General features: G+C 40.9%; 4 protein-coding genes across 6 annotated transcripts in view; 2 read left to right on the top strand and 2 right to left on the bottom strand.

Moving 5' to 3' along the window:
- megf6b (multiple EGF-like-domains 6b) overlaps positions 1–7,066 on the bottom strand; it is a 46,948-nt gene extending 39,882 nt beyond the window's left edge. The window contains exons 1-4 of one of the 2 annotated variants that reach the window (XM_044024682.1): positions 6,559–7,066; positions 5,079–5,213; positions 3,982–4,091; positions 298–402 (exon numbers count right to left, since the gene is read on the bottom strand). In XM_044024682.1, the coding sequence (XP_043880617.1) occupies positions 298–402; positions 3,982–4,091; positions 5,079–5,213; positions 6,559–6,656 (448 nt within the window). In that variant the 5' untranslated portion in view covers positions 6,657–7,066. The remainder of the gene's footprint in view (positions 1–297; positions 403–3,981; positions 4,092–5,078; positions 5,214–6,558) is intronic. The other variant, XM_044024683.1, reaches the window with a different exon arrangement.
- A 2,090-nt stretch (positions 7,067–9,156) lies between these two features.
- akr7a3 (aldo-keto reductase family 7, member A3 (aflatoxin aldehyde reductase)) lies at positions 9,157–12,197 on the top strand. Its single transcript, XM_044023352.1, has 7 exons — positions 9,157–9,640; positions 10,417–10,604; positions 10,726–10,830; positions 11,017–11,113; positions 11,279–11,378; positions 11,462–11,591; positions 11,774–12,197. The coding sequence occupies exons 1-7, from the start codon at positions 9,343–9,345 to the stop codon at positions 11,933–11,935; spliced, it is 1,080 nt and encodes a 359-aa protein (XP_043879287.1). The 5' UTR covers positions 9,157–9,342; the 3' UTR covers positions 11,936–12,197.
- Positions 12,198–12,508: 311 nt separating this feature from the next.
- mrto4 (MRT4 homolog, ribosome maturation factor) lies at positions 12,509–15,355 on the bottom strand. The gene is made up of 8 exons (XM_044023353.1): positions 15,272–15,355; positions 14,250–14,308; positions 14,040–14,143; positions 13,349–13,430; positions 13,178–13,245; positions 12,945–13,096; positions 12,777–12,853; positions 12,509–12,679 (listed from the first exon to the last, which is right to left on the bottom strand). The coding sequence occupies exons 1-8, from the start codon at positions 15,297–15,299 to the stop codon at positions 12,530–12,532; spliced, it is 720 nt and encodes a 239-aa protein (XP_043879288.1). The 5' UTR covers positions 15,300–15,355; the 3' UTR covers positions 12,509–12,529.
- A 1,580-nt stretch (positions 15,356–16,935) lies between these two features.
- Positions 16,936–20,451, top strand: part of iffo2b (intermediate filament family orphan 2b) — a 29,216-nt gene continuing 25,700 nt past the window's right edge. The window contains exon 1 of one of the 2 annotated variants that reach the window (XM_044023350.1): positions 16,936–17,998. In XM_044023350.1, the coding sequence (XP_043879285.1) occupies positions 17,523–17,998 (476 nt within the window). In that variant the 5' untranslated portion in view covers positions 16,936–17,522. The remainder of the gene's footprint in view (positions 17,999–20,451) is intronic. The other variant, XM_044023351.1, reaches the window with a different exon arrangement.

The raw sequence follows: 20,451 nt of genomic DNA, 5'->3' as shown, positions 1-20,451 counted from the left end.
CATTCACTCAAAAGCGAAAGGCGATCACTCCAACACAGTTCAGTGCGGAGACTTGGAGAGCAAACTGAAATGGATCAGGAACGGAGGCTCAAGCAAAGAGCCAAAAAGGTGTTTTAAATCAAATGGCGAGTGGGTATCAGTTTCAATTAGTCTGCAAAAAAAAAAATTCTACATTTACTGTTTTCCAATGTTAAAATCCCACCACTGCCACTCATGATGACAGATGGACATGTAAAATGCTGCTTCCAATCATATTAACAGAAACTAAATATTTTCTTACTGTTACATTCTACTCACCATACTGGCAACTCGGTCCGTTGAACCCTGCGAGACAGTCACACAGCTGGGTGGATCCCTCCCGACATCGGCCGCCATTGAAGCAAACGCCGTAGCGACACACAGCTGCACATGTCCATGTGGACAGATGAGGCAAAAAAAAGAATAGGTCAGCATAGGAGAGACACCTGGCTGTTACCGTGTTATCAAAGCCCTATCATCAGACTTTTAACTCCTGACCAAAGAGGAACTTTGATTGTCCTTCATTCACACCATCCAATATAAGAAGAATTCATCACTTTACTGTGTTTGGGTCAAGTTTTTGTTTTTTAATTTAAATTTAAATTTAAAAAGAGAGCCAGTATCTGTTTTCCCAACAGAAGGACATGGAGTGATATTAGTGATTGTTCAAGTGTTGTAACTAGTAGTAATTATCTTGATGCACCTGTGTAAGTTATATAGCACCACAGGGCAAAAGTGTGACTCATCCACTTATTGGAGCCATAGACTCTGTGTCCATAAATTCTATAAATTCTTTAAGTCAAACTGTCCTCGCTCATTTGGACGTGGAATTCAAAGCATTCAGGGCAGAAACAGCAAGAGGGCTCAAAAACACACGAGTCCACCTCAGAGGTGTACCATCGCATTCCATGCACTCACATAACACGTTCATTATGGCAGTGCTTAGAGGATATATGTGTGCTGAAGTCTGCCTGCTGGAGCGTTCACTGTATCTGATGTGTTTTGAGGCTAATAACCCTGTGAAGTAGGACAGCTGTTTAAGCCAGGCCTGTTGTTTTGCGCTCTCCTGAGCCGAGTACAGTGCTTAGTGATGACAGGTCCAGAGGATTGATGTCTATCATTGTTTCTCCTGACTGGCAACATGTGGACACTGGGAGTGAAAACACAGTCCTGGTAATCACAGGAGGAATTTGAATGGCAGTCCATCCTGCGTACGATTGTGAAGACATCCTGTGAAAGACAGTTTCACTGAGCATCTCCTGCCAGATATGCATTTTTCTGCCCATCTAACACAACCAAAAGGCAGTATGAGCGATCACACCAGGTGCTACCAGCTCTGATGCCAAGTATTGGCCTTATAGGGTCATGGTGATGATATCTGTGCAGTGCACCCAGGAGAGTTTCATCTACAGATTTCAACTCATTAAGACTCTTATTCCTTATACTGCTTGTTTCACCATATATGCTTGCATAGCTTGGATTTGGCTTTGCAAAGAAACAAACTTCAACAATCCATTTGAGCTTTTATATCCTCATCAGACATCTCGAAAAAAAAATTTCCACAACGGTATCCATGGGTAACAAACTATTTAAATTACACGTCTCCATGTTTTGTCTCAGCTGGTTGATTTCCTCTCTCTGGTCCTCTGTATGCATCTGCATCTGGGCCTAAATGTGATGTCGTCATAGAGGTTGCTGTGTTCCATCACACACATAAAACACACAAACAACAAACATCTCTAAAGACCACCCAAGGACCACTTCCTTGTTTCCCCCCCGGTGCTGGACCTACTTCACATGTAGCCACCTTCAGCAGCCTGGTCCCACCACAAATGAAGTTCAGTTCCGATTTGGCAATTACCAACGACGACAAACTGGAGGTGCCATTGTTCCTGCTCCTCAGCCCCAATCACAAAGCATATTGTCGCCGTCAATCAACATAACTGATTGTTTCCCCTTCAGCTTAAGCTCACCTCATCCATCCTCACCCGGCCCGTGGCTACAGGCTACGGGACAAAGGGTTTAACTCATTGATTGAGTGGCCCTCCAAACGTTCAAGTGGAGGAAGACGCCATCACAAAGTCAAGAGCTCTTCACCTTCAGGAGAAAGAGATAGTTATCGAGCCAATTGGAGCCTTTTCAAAACACACAAAAGTCACCTCAGTTGAACTTGGAGAGTATTCAAAGACTCCAGTCTGTCTCTACAAGTCACCTGGTCGACCTTTTGTACACAAGACGTCAGATCTCAAATAAATAGATGTGTTCATTTTGAACTATTTTGATGAATAGTTTTTGCTCAAAAGTCACACTCGACATTCTCTGGCACCAGCTTCTCCACGGTGAGGATTTGCTGCAATTCTGTTTTTTATCATTGAAAACAACTGGTCCCAAAGAATTAAATGTGAGAATAACCACACGAGTGCTCTGCTGCGGTTTATTTTTACAGCAACAAACACTGAAGAGCACAACTATTAATTGCGACAAGAGGGTGTCAACATCTGCACACTGTGTAGACAGAGAGAAAATACACAACTGAACTTCAGGGAAGACAAACTACTCAGCAGCTAGACACTTCTCAGCCACTGTGTGCAGCATCAACATGATTAGACCCTCAATTCCATTCAACTGCCTCACAATAACCACAGGTCGTTAGCCTAATTACCCTCCACTGACATTTTATTATGGAACACACACAGAGAGAAAGAAGGAGGAAAGACAACAAGTGCCACACAGTAAATCACTATCTCTACACAAAGCATTCCTGTCTCCCCATCTTCCCCCATTTGAAGGGGTTTTCAGGGGATTTGCTCAAGCTGTTTTGCAAAGCAGATTTGTCCTTTTGGATGTTGAAGATGTTGAAAACATCTCCACAGATTATACTGTGCTGACTGAGGTACAGTACAGACAGCTCATAGCAAAGTGCATGGGGGGGGGGGGTATAGTGGTGTGAGCTTCCTTTTATCCTGGTTCAATGGCTCAGAGAAAAGGGTGATTAGCTTGTCCCATCTCAAAAAGTGGTGCCACGTCTTTGGTTACAGAGATAAAAGCCCTGCCTCATGTTGAAGAGAGCGGCCATTGTCACGCCAAAAGAGAAACAGAGCCCCCTCCATCTTCTGAAGTGAGGGGAGACGCTGTGCAGTCATGAGGGATGTCTCTTAAAGACATTTCTTTATGAGTGTTTTAAAACAAACCAGACTCACCGACGAGACAACCCAATGCTTCCTAGTATAATTTAATACTGTAACCTTCACTCTGGATACAAAGAGCCCTTTGAAAAGAAAACGCCATAATAAGACACTGATGACAGCCACATCCAGGAGATCTTCTCCTGCTCCACAGCCCATCAAATGGGCTACCCCACTGAGTAATATGTCTGCACCGGGGGTGTAAGAGCCCGGCATTGAACATGTTTCCAGGCAGGGTACAGAGAACAAGGAAGTGGGAACTTGTCAGTCAACCGGAGAGAGGACAAACTGTTTACAGGAAGCCTTTGCCAAGGGTCTGGCTATGGTATGCAGGCTATGCAATCCGATCAAAGGAGGCTTCTTGGCCTCAGCGGTGTGAAGCTAAGCTTCTCCACAAGGAGATGAGCTCCGGCATCAGACCTACAGTGGCGACCAGTGGGTCAGATTTACGGTGCAAAAACTCATTGTTGTTTTCCGTTGTTCTTTCTTATGTAAAATCAGCAGGTGGCGTCGCTGCTGACGGGAATTGTTCTGGGAGATTCACTGCGACAGGTTTAAGACGTGCTTTTGACGTCACATTTCTGTCCTTAACTCACTCAGGAACACACGCTAGTACACCGTAAATCCAAGTTGAGAGAGATTTTCTCACTAGAATATTTCTCAACAATGGACAATTGTTTTCGCAGAGTCCACATTTGTGTTGTAATAACACACGTGCCTTTTATTTAACATAAGACTATGTTTTAGGTCACTGAACCGGATATGTGTGGATACTTACGATAAAGACAACCCGCTTCTCCATTAAGATGAGACCATCCAGGGCAGCACTTGTACACAGTCTCATAATCCTGTCTGTAGACCTGTCTGTACGCTGTGTAGTACGCCGTCCTGTTAAAAATCATTCAGACTTGATGAAGTGGAAATTAAAAACTGTAACACAGCACTGTGTGTGAGAGACTTTACATGCAAACAGAGGGATTATCTGAATTAATATTTGGGCTGCTTCAACTCTTAATGTTTCGTGTGGTTCAGTTTAAGTGGATTAGGCAAACATAAACACATAATCTGTCCAAACGGCTCCCAGTCGTTTTGTTATTTCTAAGTTTCGCAAACAGTTTCCCAGACTCTTAAGGCAGAGTGCGATGTGAGCAGACAACTTCAGAGAACGGTGCCTCTCCCTCTACTTTGGGACACCTCTCTCGGCTCCATTATCATTACACATTGTGGGACAGTAATTGTGGCCTTGTCCACCTTCAAAGTAGCCTTTGCCTTTGTAACATGGTAACATGGTTATTTATAAATTTAAGAAGTTGGGAAACTATGAAAACCTTTTGTATTTCAGAAATGTGTTGCATTTCAGTGACCTTCCATTTGTTCAAATGTGCCATAGCCTGTTGTATTGTTTTTGGAGGTTTTTTCTCATTGAAAGAACAGAATTGTTTTTTTTTACTATGGGTAAATAACCCCTTATCCCATAAAATTCTGGTAAATAACGAAAGAAAGCGAGTGAGACCAGCAGTGGCAGAGACAGAGATGGGTTAAAATGTTAGCACTACCCTGACCCTGCTTCAAAGGAATCTTGTCTACAGAAATGACTGCAGGTTAAATAGATGGTTACTCCGGTTAAGTGGGGCGACACATTGCACTTAACTGTATAAGAGGCTCAAAGTGCTGATTACAGAACAAGAGGAAAGAGGAGATCAAGAAGTCAGACCTCATCCTGTTTGAAAATGCCCTCTGTGATTAATTAATTTTGGTTCCATGACACAAAACTTTTATTGATGCTTTGTTGAAGCCACATCAGCACAAAAGGGGTTTTAAATGCAGAGGAGGGAGGGAGGGGGAGACAGACAACAAATGAGGTGCATTACTCACCTTCTCTCATATCCCATGCACCATGACTGACCCACACAGCCCTGCTTCCACACTTTAACCATGCGTGTGAAGGCCTGCACACACGGCTGCCTGTGGGCAACCAGTGTCATCTCTCTGTCCAAGCACACGTTGGGCCTGGAAGGAAAAAAAAGAAAACTGTGGTAAAAACACTTAACGTGTCAATTTTCTCTGTATGAGCGCATGGCAGCAGGGGAATTTACGAGCACTGCAATAAATGGATTAAGTTTCAATAATGATTTTTAGCTCTCAATGACAACATCAGTCCGTAGGGAGGCTGCTTATGGTGTCTGGTTTATGTCATTTCAAAGATTTGGAGAGTAATCCTTATACATTAATGTTCCATACTCCTGCACATCACAAGATACTGCCTTTAGTTACATGAAATGTGTTACAGGAAGGGTTTTCAGGGGGTAGAGAGGACATGAAAGGAAAACAAATAACAATAACATGCCATGTTTCAGGAGTTTTTATGCACTGGAACCCCCTCATAATGACCGGAAAGCCACGGCTATAATAATACTAATAATCTGAAGGATTTCATTAGGTTCCTTGCACTCGTGCTAGGAGCCATCCTGGCCCCTGCCATTCGTGGCTCGGGCCCTAAAAAAAATCAGAAACCAGACAAGTTGAAAATGTTTCAGATGTGACTATGAAATGCAACTTTTTAGCCGTATAAATGAAAAATAAATCACATAATTGATGTGAAACATGTTCAGTGTTTAGCAGATAACAGGGTAGAAGATGCATGTTTTCACTTGAACGTACATAAGTCAGACAGAATGTCAGCAGAAAAGGAGACAGATAAGGTTTTTTTAACCCGAGGGAAAAAAACAGCCTTCCACTGTGATGTGTTTTTCCACTTTTTACAACGTCTGCCTGGTTGAGGCGACACTGATGTCTTCATACCACTAGCTGCACTGCACAGGCTACATGATGACTCGGCGCCCAGACAAAAATAAGTGCACTTCTGAAATATGTTCTCCTTTGGCAACTCTCCAGTTACAGGTGGGAAGGCACACATGAGATCTGCAAGAATCAACTAGCTGCTCATCCCCATAAACAACAGTATGCACCACCACCTGTACACATAATTGCATACGAAAGACCTGATAGTTAGTGGCAGTTAACAAGACAAAAATTCTCCTCACATAATTCCAACTGTGTTTTTTTAATTATTTTGGGGGGTTTAAAATACCTCTTACAATGAACTTTCTAACGGTAAATATCCTCTAATAGGACAGTGATATCATGCATGTACATGTAAAAAAAAAAGGTGTAAGTGCACAACATGGATGAAATACACCACACCACCGTCTTCTGCCTCTGGATGAGTCTTAACACAAGTTGGCTCATGTGAACTGACACTTTTCTCACGGTCGCACTTCAAAACAAATGCGAGGCTGTGACACATTTTTAGGAAAGTTGAAATGTTCTTTCCAGTAATTAAAACAGTACTCACATGTAGGGCTGTAGATTGTTGGCGGTGTCATAACGCACTGCGTGAGCCTCTTGAATAAATATGAGGAAAAAGGAAACAATAACACTGTCCAGTTCCATGTTGTTGGATTAGACTACAGGTCTAAGGCAAACTCATCAATGAGGATAACTTAAGACATTTACAAATAAATAAATCATCTTAGTGTGAATGTCTAAAAAAAAAAAAAAAATATCCAAGCGGTGTGGTATATGGAATTAAACGGCGCGTAAAGGAGCTTCCGCGTGGAAATGACCACTGACCAAAAACGAGCCAGCCATCACATGCCGTGTGCCCTCGCTCTGAGCCAGAGAGAGACTACAGTTCACCTTTGCTTCCTGCAACAGATGTTACGTTTACGGGCACAGACTCAGAGAGGCTGAGCGCTTTTCCTGCCTCTCTCCATTCACTTGGTGATGATTGAATGGGTTTGGAGTGGTGCAGGGGGGGTGGTCGCGGGAGTGAACTCTAGAGTCCCATCTATTATTCATAGCTTCTGTTCTGTAGCCTCTGATACTAACTCGGGACGCCCCGCAGCCTGAAAACTGCACTGACACAACTAAGAACTGAAGACGTTTTTTCTTGGTGTTCAAAAGTTAAGAAGCAGCTCCGATTGTTTTGTGTTACACTGTGTTTCATTGCAGGCACGTGCTACTGCTTAATTTACTTAAATAACTAAAAACGACAAAACAAAATGATCTTTTCATATGATTTTATGATCTTCCTCCAACCATTTGGTGTGTATTTGATGGGTGCGCACAGGACTGCGAGCGCACGCGGAGCTTTTACGCACAGACATGGACAGAGCAGTGCAGAGGCTCGAGAAGTGATAGTGCAACTGGCGGGTGTGAATCAGCCATGTGGTCACTCTTCAGGGCTAACAGCTGATGGTGCGGTCAAAGGGTCAGCCGCCAGGACTGACTACTGCTGCTGCTCTCCAAACAAAGCTTTCATTGCAACTCATGTGTTCATGACCCCAAAGAGTCCCAGGTCACTGTTGTCCATGTTGTTTTACTTAGATAGGCTCTCACGCGCCAAAGTCGAGCCATCTACATATTTTACTGCAACAAGTTTGTCACGTTTTTGTGATATATGTTAACATGAACTGTCCATCTGACTATAAAAATGACCACACATTTGAAACAGTTTAATTTTCATCATGCACTTTTCATTCCGAATACGTCAATATTAACTTATTTTACTTTTTATATTATTTGTTTCTATTTTGACCCTGAACTTCTGGCTTTTACTTCTCATACACCTGCTATTTTATTTACTTGTTTTATTCTATATTGTCTTTCTTTGAATTTTAACAATGGAGCAAATACATGGCACAATCATTTCACAAATCAATTTCAGGTCCCAAAATAACTACAGCATCCTTCACCTGTTGGGAGTCTGCAAAAGTATGCAGTTTGTACAGTTCAAAATATAAACCTCTTTTTTAACCGATCCCCTTTTTAGTAAAATGGTAGGGGTGCAACCAGTAATGGTTTTACCATCAATGTATGCCTGAATTAGTCAATTACTTGTTTTGTCCATCAAGTGTCAGAAAATGTTTACTGTCAGGACTAAAATCAAGAAGCTAAAATCTGTTTTATTTTATGAAAAACTTGGGAAAAAACTAGCAATATATTCACATTCAAGAAGATGAAATCAGAAGTTATTTTATGAAAAACCCACTCAAACTGATTATTTGATTACTCCCATTAGTTTTGTTTAATTTAGTAATGATTAATCAATCAGATGAATGGTTGCAGCAACTTAAAAAAAACAATTTTGCTGACATCTTGTGGTTAAAATAAAGAATCTTTTACTACTAGTACAACTCACTGCGAGAGAAACTCATAAGCATTTCTAGTGAAATGTTAGGGCTGCAACTGAAATTAATTTCACTATTTGTCTATCAGATACATTCTTAGGAACACATTTTATTCTTGTTTTTGGATCATTTATTTGATCTTATTATTTCCAGCTCAGATCCTTCAGTAAGGATAAAACACACTGTGTACAATGTGACACTGAAACAAATTCAAACTGCAATTTTTGCTCTCACTCCATTAAAGCATAATCCATGCATTTTACTATATCTGGGTGTCAATCTGGGCTTTTTGAAGGGGAATAAACAGGCTATTTCCACTAGATGGCACTGTCACAAGCGTTGACTTAACCAGGCTGTAATAATTCAACACAAATAAATTTACTTTGCAAATAATATTAAAAATTCTTGATTTTTGTTTGTTTCATTTGAAAACATGGTGGCATCATGACACAACCTGGCACATTCAAAGGGTTAAAAAAAAGTGTATTATTATTATTATTATTATTATTATTATTATTATTATCACTATTATGATGATGATGATGATGAATTAGTATTGATAAATAATTAGGTCAGATAAAATGTAGTTACGCCTTGTGTCGAAAAAAGGATGGAGTAAAATATTAATCTTACAATGGATGGTGATTTCCTGACATCTTGTGGTTAAAATGGAGAATTACACACTCCATGTTAAACTACAAATGCAGTGCGCGTGACGCAACGAAGAGACTCGAATAAATATTAACAAGTAACAAACAACAGGAAGTTGTCACAGCAAATGGACTTAGCCCCTGTGTCAACTACTGCGAAGCAAATACGATAATTTTACCCCCTTTGGATTTTATTTTTATAACGCGTGTTACGTTTTAGGAGTAGTTAAGTAACTTTACGACGCTCCCTAAATTGCTACGACCTTTGCCCTGCCGACGTTGCTGTAGTGCCGTAGCATGCAGTGTGTAACACTATCTAGTAAACTTGTCACACTCAGACAGAGTCTCACAATCAGAAAAGTTCTCACAGAGTTGCCGAGGTTTGAGCTTCGTCGTAGGAACATGTCGAGCCAAGTGAAGCGACCCGTGTCTTTACTGGGAACTATGGCGTTCGGTGGTCGAGCTGACGCGGAGCAGAGTCTGCAGATGGTGCAGGCTTTTCTGTCCCGGGGACACAACCATCTGGACACAGCCCTCATGTATGTGGACGGCAAGGCAGAGGCAGTCATAGGAGGCATGAAACTACCCAAGACAGGTACAGCAGAAGCTAACAATACACGACTGATTTAACAACCTGCCGCTGGGGGTTATGGGAACTTTAAGTGACCCCCTAACTTCCGACCCAGCACCAGCGACTGATTATTCATTTGCTGTAGCTTATCAACCAACATGTACTCTGACTGCTCTATGAGTAAATGACACACATAACTGGTAATAAACTAGATATAGATCATTATCACAATGAATGACAAAAGATGATTTTTCTAGCCTAGTAAGTGAAAGTTGATAAGAAGGCTGTTAATGATGAACTTCTTTATGGCCAGAATAACAACAAACAAATGCTCTATTTAATCATCTGAGGGGAACAAATCAAATTGATTATGTGTTTTATGTCTAATTTGTTCAGTGCACAAACACAATATTGAGTAAAGTATATGAAAATAATATGTTATTTGAATTATTGTCCTGCCCTTGATGTTTTCCATTACTTTTATACAATGAAACTTTGATGAGACAATTAAATTTAGTTTATCTGTTAATCTGTTACACTGATCGCAACATTGTGAATTGCAATAACTTTTGTCATTACAGGAAATGTTCATATTGCTCCATTAGTGATGTGATAATAAATATAGGATAATCGTGATAAATACACTTAAAATAAGTTAATAATAGTGAGTTTCTATTATCGTGACAAACGTGAGTGACTAGACTAAGAGTCTGGGTCGAAATTTAATTTGTTTGCTGTACCTTCAAGTGTAATGAATTTGTTGTTTCTTTATTTAATACTTTTTATTCCTTATGTCGTAGTAAGCATAGCTACCAAAGCAAACCCCTGGGATGGGAAAACACTGAAGCCAGAAAGTGTGCGCGCTCAGCTGGAAACCTCCCTTCAGAGGCTTCAGACTGACTGTGTGGACCTTTTCTACCTCCATGCTCCCGACCACCAAAACCCCATTCAGGAGACTCTCAGGGCCTGCAATGATCTCCACAAAGAGGTAAGGCCTCATTGTCTAGAAGATAGACCTCTGAACAGGTCACTCTTGTAACATAATACACCATTTAACACACCTCTGTCTGCAGTGTATACATTATAAAATATGTTTTATTGACCCTTAGGGAAAATTCAAGGAGTTTGGCCTGTCAAACTATGCATCATGGGAAGTGGCTGAAATTGCATGCATCTGCAGACACAACAACTGGATCATGCCGACCGTTTATCAGGTGAAAAAGCACTTTAGTGTCCCTTCAGTTGTCACTGAATTAGCCTTTCAGTGCACAGTTGTCATGTTGCACTCAAATAAGTGTACGTTCAACGCTTGGATCTGCAACCTTTACTGTATAATAGAGAAATCAAAGAAATGGCTGTTTTATTGGCTTCCTAACTTGAAGTCTTACGACCTCTTACAGGGGATGTACAACGCCACGACGAGACAGGTTGAGACAGAGTTGCTCCCGTGTCTCAGATACTATGGAATGAGATTCTATGCATACAATCCTCTGGCAGGTGCTGTTCATCTGCTTTTTGTGGTTTCATTAAGATGTTCACATGACTGCTGAGAAACTTACACATGCTTTTAGATTTAATTGTAGCATGTCAGTCCTTAAGTTAGTGAAATCATGGCATAAATATGACTTGAAACTGAAGCCCGACATTACTGCTCCTCCTCAGGTGGCCTTCTAACAGGGAAGTATCATTACCAAGACAAAGATGGATCCCAGCCTGCAGGACGATTCTTTGGTAATTCCTGGGCTGCAGCATATCAGGACAGGTGAATAACTGCCACCCTACCTTTCTTCATTGCACATTCTATGGTATTATTAGTTTGTGAATATTTGTTGTCTTCTGTGCAAGATACTGGAAGATGAGTCATTTCCAGGCCATAGATTTGGTTATTAAATCCTTGGAGACAGCTTACGGCTCAGAAAAACCCACCATGACTTCTGCTGCCATGCGCTGGATGTATCACCACTCCCAGCTTAAGGTAATGTATGTGTGTGTGTGCATGAAAAGCTGCAGTTACTCAATTATAGTTTGCTCATTGTGAGCTCATTTGATCTTAACTCCATTTATATACAGTAGTCATGCATAGCACTTGGGACTGATTTCAACTTAATATGAAACGCATCATCAAAACTGTTCTGTGGTCATCATCTGCGGTTACAGGGAGATCTTGGAGATGGAGTTATCATTGGCATGTCAAGCATGGAGCAACTTCAGCAGAACCTGGCTGCTGCAGAGGAAGGTCCTCTGCATGAGAGTGTGGTCGCTGCCTTTAATGAAGCCTGGAACCTCGTAGCCCATGAGTGTCCCAACTACTTCCGATGAGGACACAAAGTCGTAATCTAAATTAGTCAAATCTATTTACATGAAAACATTTCATAGGAAAAAATGTGCTAAAACCATGCTCAACTTAATTGTACTACACTCACTTCTGAATGGAGGAATTGGAAACCATTTTGTATTAATGCAATTGAGAACACACCCTTAATATAAATGTAAAAATGACAAAAAGATATTTTTTAGGGTAAAAATCATCTTTCTTGAGTCTGCCTTCAACTGTTGCATTAAAAAGAAAAATAAACTCTTACATACACAATGTTTTCTCTTGCACATAACATGGACTATACAAAAGTACGTGCTAATGTTTGGACTGAAAGAAAAGTACTGGTCATCATTACATGTACAGGATTGTTGAGTCTTGACTCCAGGTATTAGGGGTTTTCTACAAAACACTTAATTCCAAAGCTTAAATTCAAGCTGAAGAGAAAACATTCTTGTTTGGGGTTAAAGATTGACAGAAGAAAGTTTACAGAGTCCATGGGTATCACAGAAGTCAGGATGAGTGGTTTCAACATCAGTGTCCCTCTGCTGTTATGGTTGGCAAAAATTCGCTTAAAATCAGATGCTGATGCAGTCGTTTTATTCTGAATCGTCACCATCATCGTCGTCATCTTCGTTCTGCTGCATAGACTCTTCTTCGGCAGCAAAGTTCTCAAACTCAGTTGTTTCTGAGTTCCACACACATTTGATCTGTACTCTGAATTCTGCCATCTCAAAACCGAAAAGTTTCTGTGGAGAAACGGAACGAGATCGAGTTTGAATCGTCAGTCAAATGCAACACGGACCTCTGGGCGACATCGTCTGAAGTGAAATAGTCAGAACTCACCAGAATGCGAGCCTGTTCTGGAGTGAGCACATCTCCCTCCTTGCAGACGTCATGCTCTTTCAGCAATGTTACCACTCCTAAAATAACAGTAGAAAAACAAATAAAAACTATCACACTGACTGTAAGTGACACATTTTCTAATTTGCCTTCAAACATATTTGATCTTGCCTTTCTTGAGAGCTGTGGGGAGTCCCAGTTGCCTCAACTGTGGCTCCATTGAGTGAGGAAACTGTTCCAGAGGTCCCTCATCCAGTGTTACGTCCATCTGTGCCTTGTTGCCTGCCCGTGCGTAATCCATCTCCTTGAAACTGTTGAAATACCTATCAAATAGGAATACCATTATTACATTTTGTAACATTTGATTTATCGTTATTGCAATGGTGTACTGAAGCGATACGCACTCTTGTACTTCATCCTTTGTTTTATTTGTGAACAGCACACCGACTTCTCCTCGTAGATACTTGGTGACCTGCATATCATCAAAAGCAATTAATAGTGAATCATATGTAATCGACAACAATGGTTGTTGAGGTATTACCTCGCTTGACGCCACTATTAAAAATATCACCTACCTTGTGCAAGTTATCTTTGTATTCATCCGTTTGTCCTTTACCCAAGGCAATCATCATGACTTTATTTTTGCCAAAGAAGAATCTGTGATACAGAGGAGTCCAGTCAGATTAATTCATGTGACAACTGCTTAAGCCATGAGTTGTCCTGTTTGATTTTGTATTTAGACTTTAATTAAGCGTCATAGCATTTACAATCTATAAATCCAATATGAGATTGAGGTCATTATCTCCGGGATTGCTTTTTAAATTTTGAAAGAGGTTCTCCCTTGGAAACGCAAGACATTTAGGGCTGAGACATTTACTTGATTGAGCAATTATTAACTACTATTTTGATACATATAAACTTACATGTAAATATTGTCTGGTTTCTTTACTCCATATAACAAAGAAATCATTAAAACTGAATCATTTTAGTTTGTGGACAGAACAAGACATTTGAGAAGACATTTCCAGGTTTGAGAAACACTGATCAACATTATTTGGACCAAACAATTACCCAATTAAATCAAGAAGATAATTGAGAGATTAACCGGTTATGAAAATAATCGTGAGTTGCAGTCCTAAAGACATCACAACAGTTTTCAGACCACAACAAATACACTACATAGACTTCCAGGTGTAGAATCAGTGGAGCTCACTCTTGGAATTAAATGAAATAACAAATCCAACAGCCTGGTTAAGATGCCATTACCTGCTGTGTTTCCACGCAGTCCTGACGTCTTTAAGCTTGTTATTCCTCATATTCGCCACAGAGAATATGAACAGATATCTGTAGGTGTCCACACATTTCCGCAACTGCAGAGATAAACATGAGCATTTCATGACAAATATGGTTACAGCTTGTTACAACAACACGTTATTAACAAATAGTTGATATAAGACCAGGGTAGCAATCACTCACCTCCTCAATTAGTTTCTGTTTCGACTCCAGCCCTTTCTTGGCCGTCTTTGTTAATGAAACTGAGGAAAGGATGACATGAAATATGTCAATACATTTGACCAATTTTAGTCTCAGTATTACTTTTAACCTCTGAGCCACAACTTCAGTGGAAAGGTATTATTCAGATTAGACACATTTATTGAAAAACAACATCAAACATGAATTATAGAAAAATATTTTTCTTCAGTTGGAATATAACAAAGGTTCTGTATACATCGATAAAACACACTGAGGTGCAAACACGGAATCACTTTGACTATTTAACCTTAGATTTGTGAAATAATCCTGTGATTAACAAGTATTTGTTGCTTTTCGACCCAATAAAAAACACTTAATTTCACCTTAAATTAAGAACAAAATCAGTCATCAATCATTATCCAGCCCAATATATTATTTGGACACAAATGGAATCAAAATGGATTAGACCTTTGGTTCTCAATCTGTGGTACAGGAGCTTCCTCTGGTGGTACTTGGGAGGAAAATCAGAAATACTATTGTACTCTACATATATATCAGGGTATGTGATAGTAGTGGAGCTGAGTAATTTTGACCACAGTGTGTAGACAACGAGAAAAATATTAAAATATTAATAAATGAAATGATAATCAATATCTCTCGCTCCATCTCAATCTAAGTTAACTATACCAGTGTCTGAAGCTCAATATTTTCACAGGTGGTAATTGGTATAAAAAGTTATATTACACAATTTTCACTCAATTGTGAACACATTAACACAAGTCAAGACTAAAATAAAGACACTATTTCTCAAAGTTAAGCCGAATTCAGACAAGAAACAAAGATATTTCACATCATGCTTTCAGATGAGACGTCGGTGTAGTCCGTGGTGAGCACATATTCACTCCCTCATAAGGAGAAACGACCATGAGCTCGTTTCCTTGCTTATGCTAATTTCCAGTTGCTGTGGTAACATACGCGAACAGATAACACGCGAATACACTGAATGTGAGTGGACATTTTCTTACTTTTCTTGTCTCTCTTAGATTTCGGCATGGTTTCTTCTCACGATGGCAGAGCAGCAGGCGCACACGTGAAGTGAAAGGACCCCAAATGTTTCTGTTCATTTAAGGTGGCCAAGGCGTGCCTGACCGAAAATACTTTTAAATAATAACAATGTAGAGGTTTTTAGGGACAGTGGTGATTTCTGGTACAGTGACAACACGCTCGTCTGATGTTGATGATGATCTTGATGTATTTATTAATTTGGGCGTAGAAAGAGGAAAATGAGAAAGCGTATCTATATATTAGGGATGAACGATATTGGATTAATATCCGATGTGCTAATATATCAACGATGCTTGGGCCAATAACCAATACCGATATTCATATTTTTCCCTGTGCCAAACCGTACAGGTCATTTAATCTCTTCTGTAAATAAGATGAATACATTTTTTTTCATATTCATGTCACAGCAGATGTAGAGAGATACAGTATATACAATTTCCTAACTGTGTCAAATAAATGCATTAAATCCAATATCATGCATCTCAAGTGTGTGTACATACATATGTATGAATTAAAACACAAAATAAAGTGATTAATCCAGGGGTTCTAATATTAAGTATTAATATATACAACCAAGAAAACTCAGCAAGTATGATTATCCCTAATACTCAAGGTGGCTATAATTTCTAAAATGATTTTGATTTGATTTATTTTTTTCCCCCAGTTTGCGAGGATTTAAATATCACTACATCATATTAAAATTGTTGCGGTAAGAAATAGGTTAATACTAAGAATTCAGAGGGTATGATCCTCAGTTCAGCTGCACATGAGTACATTATATTATATCATAACATATTATGACATTGCATTGCCTCTATTTTGTGGGACAGCTCTTTAATTTAAACAACATTTATGTGCACTTCTAACCCCCACTAACTTGTTTTGTGTGTGTAACATGAGAAGGTTGCTGTCATCTGTCTAAAGTGATCTGAAGGGATTCATCCACTAGAGGGCTCCTGAGCCACAGAAACAACCGCGTGGCACTGTGGGGCTCAGTGGAAGTGGGTTCCTTTTTCATCTGCATTTATTTGAAATAAGTGAAAGATACAGTTACATTTATTGTGCCACTTTGGGCCAGTGATTGGCATCTAAAGGGTTATTATTTGTGTTTACAGTTAACAGTTAAATCAATCAAGCAGCCTTGAATGATTGAAATGTTTGTATTTATGTACAACAATTTTAATACAAGGTAAAGAAGAAGAAGAGATACAATATTGTAAAGATAAAATTAAATTCTAAGTTCTAAGTTACTTTTTTGGTTCAAGTAAGTTAATAGATATTAAAGAAAAACATTAATGTTATAACAGATTGGATAATAATATATTAGGACTAGACAAAAATGACATTCTATATTTAGCTCCTGTAGAAATGTTGTGACAGATCATCAGGATAAAATGTCAGGCCTCCTTGATATGATGTGTATGACAAAATTAATAGCAGACGTGTTGTTGTTGGAGTCTGCGTCATTCTATTAATTAGGCCTGCTGCTCTGTTTATCCAGGATGCGATGCCTCTCTTTGCCATGAGGGCGAGAAAGAGGGAGGGAGGGGAGGGAGGGGAGGGAGGAGCTGATCTATGTGTGTGTGTGGTGCCTCGTTTAGCACTTTTGCAACATGATCCGCGCACACAGCAGCAGCAGAGAGGCCGGGCTCTGCGCTCCTGCTCCCTGCCCTCCAGCACATGGAGGCTGAACAAGAGTGAAGAAAGTGGGGAACGGTGGCGAGGAAGGGAAAGAAGGTGGACCGTTTCTCTGCGGCTTATATGAAGAAGCATCATCATCATTCGTCACCAGCTGCTGCTCCTCTTGACAAGGCACAGCGAGATGAAGGTGAGAGGAAGTGGTAGTGATGCAGCTGGTGCTCGCTGCGGTCTGCGTCAAACCTGCTTCAGGAGATGATGGTGACGATGATGCCCTCAGTGCCTCCTTAAGGACTTTTTTTTATATATATCGTGTTTATTACCTGTGAATACCCACGCGGCTGGGGTCCATGTTAGTATCTCGGGATAATCATCCAGCAGGGACAGTGATGGCCACCCCATCTTCTCCAGCCGCCCTGACACTCTCAGCATCTGCATTGTGAGACAGGAGGAGTGAGAACATGCAGAGACCACAGTAATAATAGTAATACTTGTTGTTGTTGGTCAAACTAAAGAGAGCCACAGTTGGATTACAGGGTGTTGTTGTTGTTGTTGTTGTTGTTATCCGCCAACATGAACTCGCTGTTCTTCTCCGACACTCCGCCCGGTCCCGTCGGCAACGTCGCCGCCGGGTCTGGCGCGGTGACCAGCGCCCTGAGAAATGACCTGGGCTCCAACATCCATGTGCTGAAGACCCTCAACCTGCGCTTCCGCTGCTTCCTCGCCAAAGTGCACGAACTGGAAAGGAGAAACAAGATCCTGGAGAGCCAGCTGCAGCAGGCGCTGCAGAGGACGCACTACCGGCACCTCTACTCCCGCGAGGTTGCGGTGCAGACGGACGGTCCCGAGTCACGACTGCCGGGAACCATCTGGAGTTTCACACACGTCCGGAGGCAAGGAGAGCGCTTTGAGACGTTGCACGGGCCCGGGGTGACGTGGACGCATCCGGACGGAGTTGGGGTCCAAATAGACACGATCACCCCAGAACTGAGGGCTCTGTACAACGTGCTGGCCAAAGTCAAGCGGGAGAGAGACGAGTACAGGAAAAAGTGAGTAAAAGTACACTTTGGGTGTGAAACTACTGCATGTGTCATTTGATAGTATCTCGATAATTGTTAAAATGTACTTATTTAGAGCCTGTGAACAATGCGGCTAGGTTTTGGGCCAGTACAGGGGCGTGACGAGGAACTAGTGAAATGGGCTGTGGGCCCCACTGCTCACCCACCACCTCACTCACTCACTTTCACACTGGACACAACACAAATATATATACAAAGTCAATGCACAGAGGCGATATTTGCACTGAAAGATGCGATAGACACGTTTGGCGCGTAGAGACAAAATCGCGCCCCATCACGTCTATCGCACACATTCCCATCTGATGCTCGAGTTGAAATATTTCAACTTAAATTCGGGAGACTTTCGCATGACAAGCACCATAAGGAGCTCCAGAAGTTAACGGTGTAACTTAGCTCTGTATGGTGTTGTGAAACTCACATGACGACGGTTTCCACAACAGAGTGCAACAATGCTTTGGTTGCTGGTGAAAAGAAATGTACTTTACTTCTGTTTAAAATACGGCGACTTGCGGCCAGCCCTCCCATCGCGTCACAAAATGTATAAAATGATCCCGACAGATCACGTTCGGTGTCAGCACAGCTTTACAACATTCTAAAATGCTTAATGTCCGAAAACAGCGACCAATCATCACCAAACTTCTCATGGATATGTCTAGACATGTCCACGTTCACCTCTCTGAAAATCAAAGCCGAAACCCCAATATTATGGATGCTGTCTGCATTAAGGATGCTTTTTCCTATCCATAGGTGCTCATTTTAGAGAAAAAATTTAATATAGCTAAATATTCTGTAAGAATCAAAGATCCACAGATACTTAATATAGACAGTGTCCATAATATTGGGGATTTGGCTTTGATTTTTTTAAAGAGGGTGAAAGTGGACATGACTAGGCATGTCCATGAGAAATTTGGTGACGATCACTGTTTTCATTGCATTATGCTACATTAAGCTTTTTCACATTAAGTGTTTTAGAACGTCCTCGCGGGTCAAAGACGGCACTCAAAACGGATCAGAATTTAATTATGAAAGTAGTTGGTGATTCACAGTAATTGTTTAGCAATCGATTAATCAATTACAGTATCTGCTGCAGCCCCACTGAAAACTGTGCAACGTTTTTCTGAACCCATTCAGATCTGGTACTTCTGTAACATCAGCTCGGAGTGTTAATACTTCATGGTCACACACTGTGCATCTATGTGCAGCGTGTTTTCCTATCACACACCTTTCATACCCGTTCACACACTGAACAGCCGTCCGGAGCAACGCGGGGGTTAAGTGTCTAACCCAAGGACACACCGGCTTGTTGACTACCGGAGCTTGTAATCTAACCCACAACCTTCAAGCTGAAAGCCGACTCACTCTACCACTGAGCTATAGTTGCCAACCGGGTCTGTGTCTTTCCATTAAAGCAAGACATGGGGCTATCCTAACCTTTGAATCAGAAGTCAGACGTATTCACTGTCTTTTCTTTCCCCACTGTCTTTCCTTTTTGACTCCCTGAAGCATCAGAGTGTGAAGCCAATAATAGAATGAGTATGTTTCTCACAAAATCACCATCACTGAGGACAAACATAATCAGCCGTTCTCAGGGCCGCTGTTTCCTGCTTCACCTTCCCTGTTGTAAGGCCTCTTGTCACAGAGACATATCATACTCCACATGGAAAGATTCATGGGAGGATTCAAGTGAATTCTTGCCGAGCCTCTAATATGAGGCATGCTGCTGTCATTGTTGACTGATTCAATGTGGTATGTTGTGGTAGGTGTGGACACAGCCAATGTTGATGAAAGGATGAAATAGTTTTTCACAGGTTAAATAGTTTACAGTGGAGATCAGAAATAGAATTAGTCAACAGAGGAGACAGAAAGTTAATCACAAACTATTCTCAGTTTATTATTAAGTCTATTTAGTAATATTAAAAGAAATGTATATATATATATATATATATATATATATATATATATATATGTATATACAGTATCTGTGCGATGTCACCTTTGGCTCTGGGTAACCAGATGATGGGCTTTTATTTTTGCAGTGACAGATGGGACCATGAGTCTATTTTTAATCTACCCTTTACTTCCTGACTTCTATTTTGAATGTGGTCATTTTTTTCCGTGCTCTGCGGTCGTGATTGGTCGATCTCTGCCGAAGCTCATGTGTCTGTAAAGCAGAGAAATGACAGTCATCACATTGAACCACTTACACCGAGGCTAGGGTTTCACATGAAGGATGTCGGGGGGATGAGTGGCAGCTCAGCATTTGCACAAAGGCGTTCACCGTGAACTCAAGCGATCTTGTTTTTCACACACTTTTGAGGAAATTCCTCTGGATGCTTCATTGTTCCTCTGTCTTAGTCATATTTGTTGCACTTCCTTGAGGACTCAGTGTAGCGTCCCAGACTGACCCACATCACTGCTGGCTT

Source organism: Solea senegalensis, linkage group LG4, assembly GCF_019176455.1.
Source record: "Solea senegalensis isolate Sse05_10M linkage group LG4, IFAPA_SoseM_1, whole genome shotgun sequence".
Lineage (NCBI taxonomy): Eukaryota > Metazoa > Chordata > Actinopteri > Pleuronectiformes > Soleidae > Solea > Solea senegalensis.
Note: the sequence above shows the minus strand (reverse complement) of the source record. Positions and strands in the feature narration are given on the sequence as shown.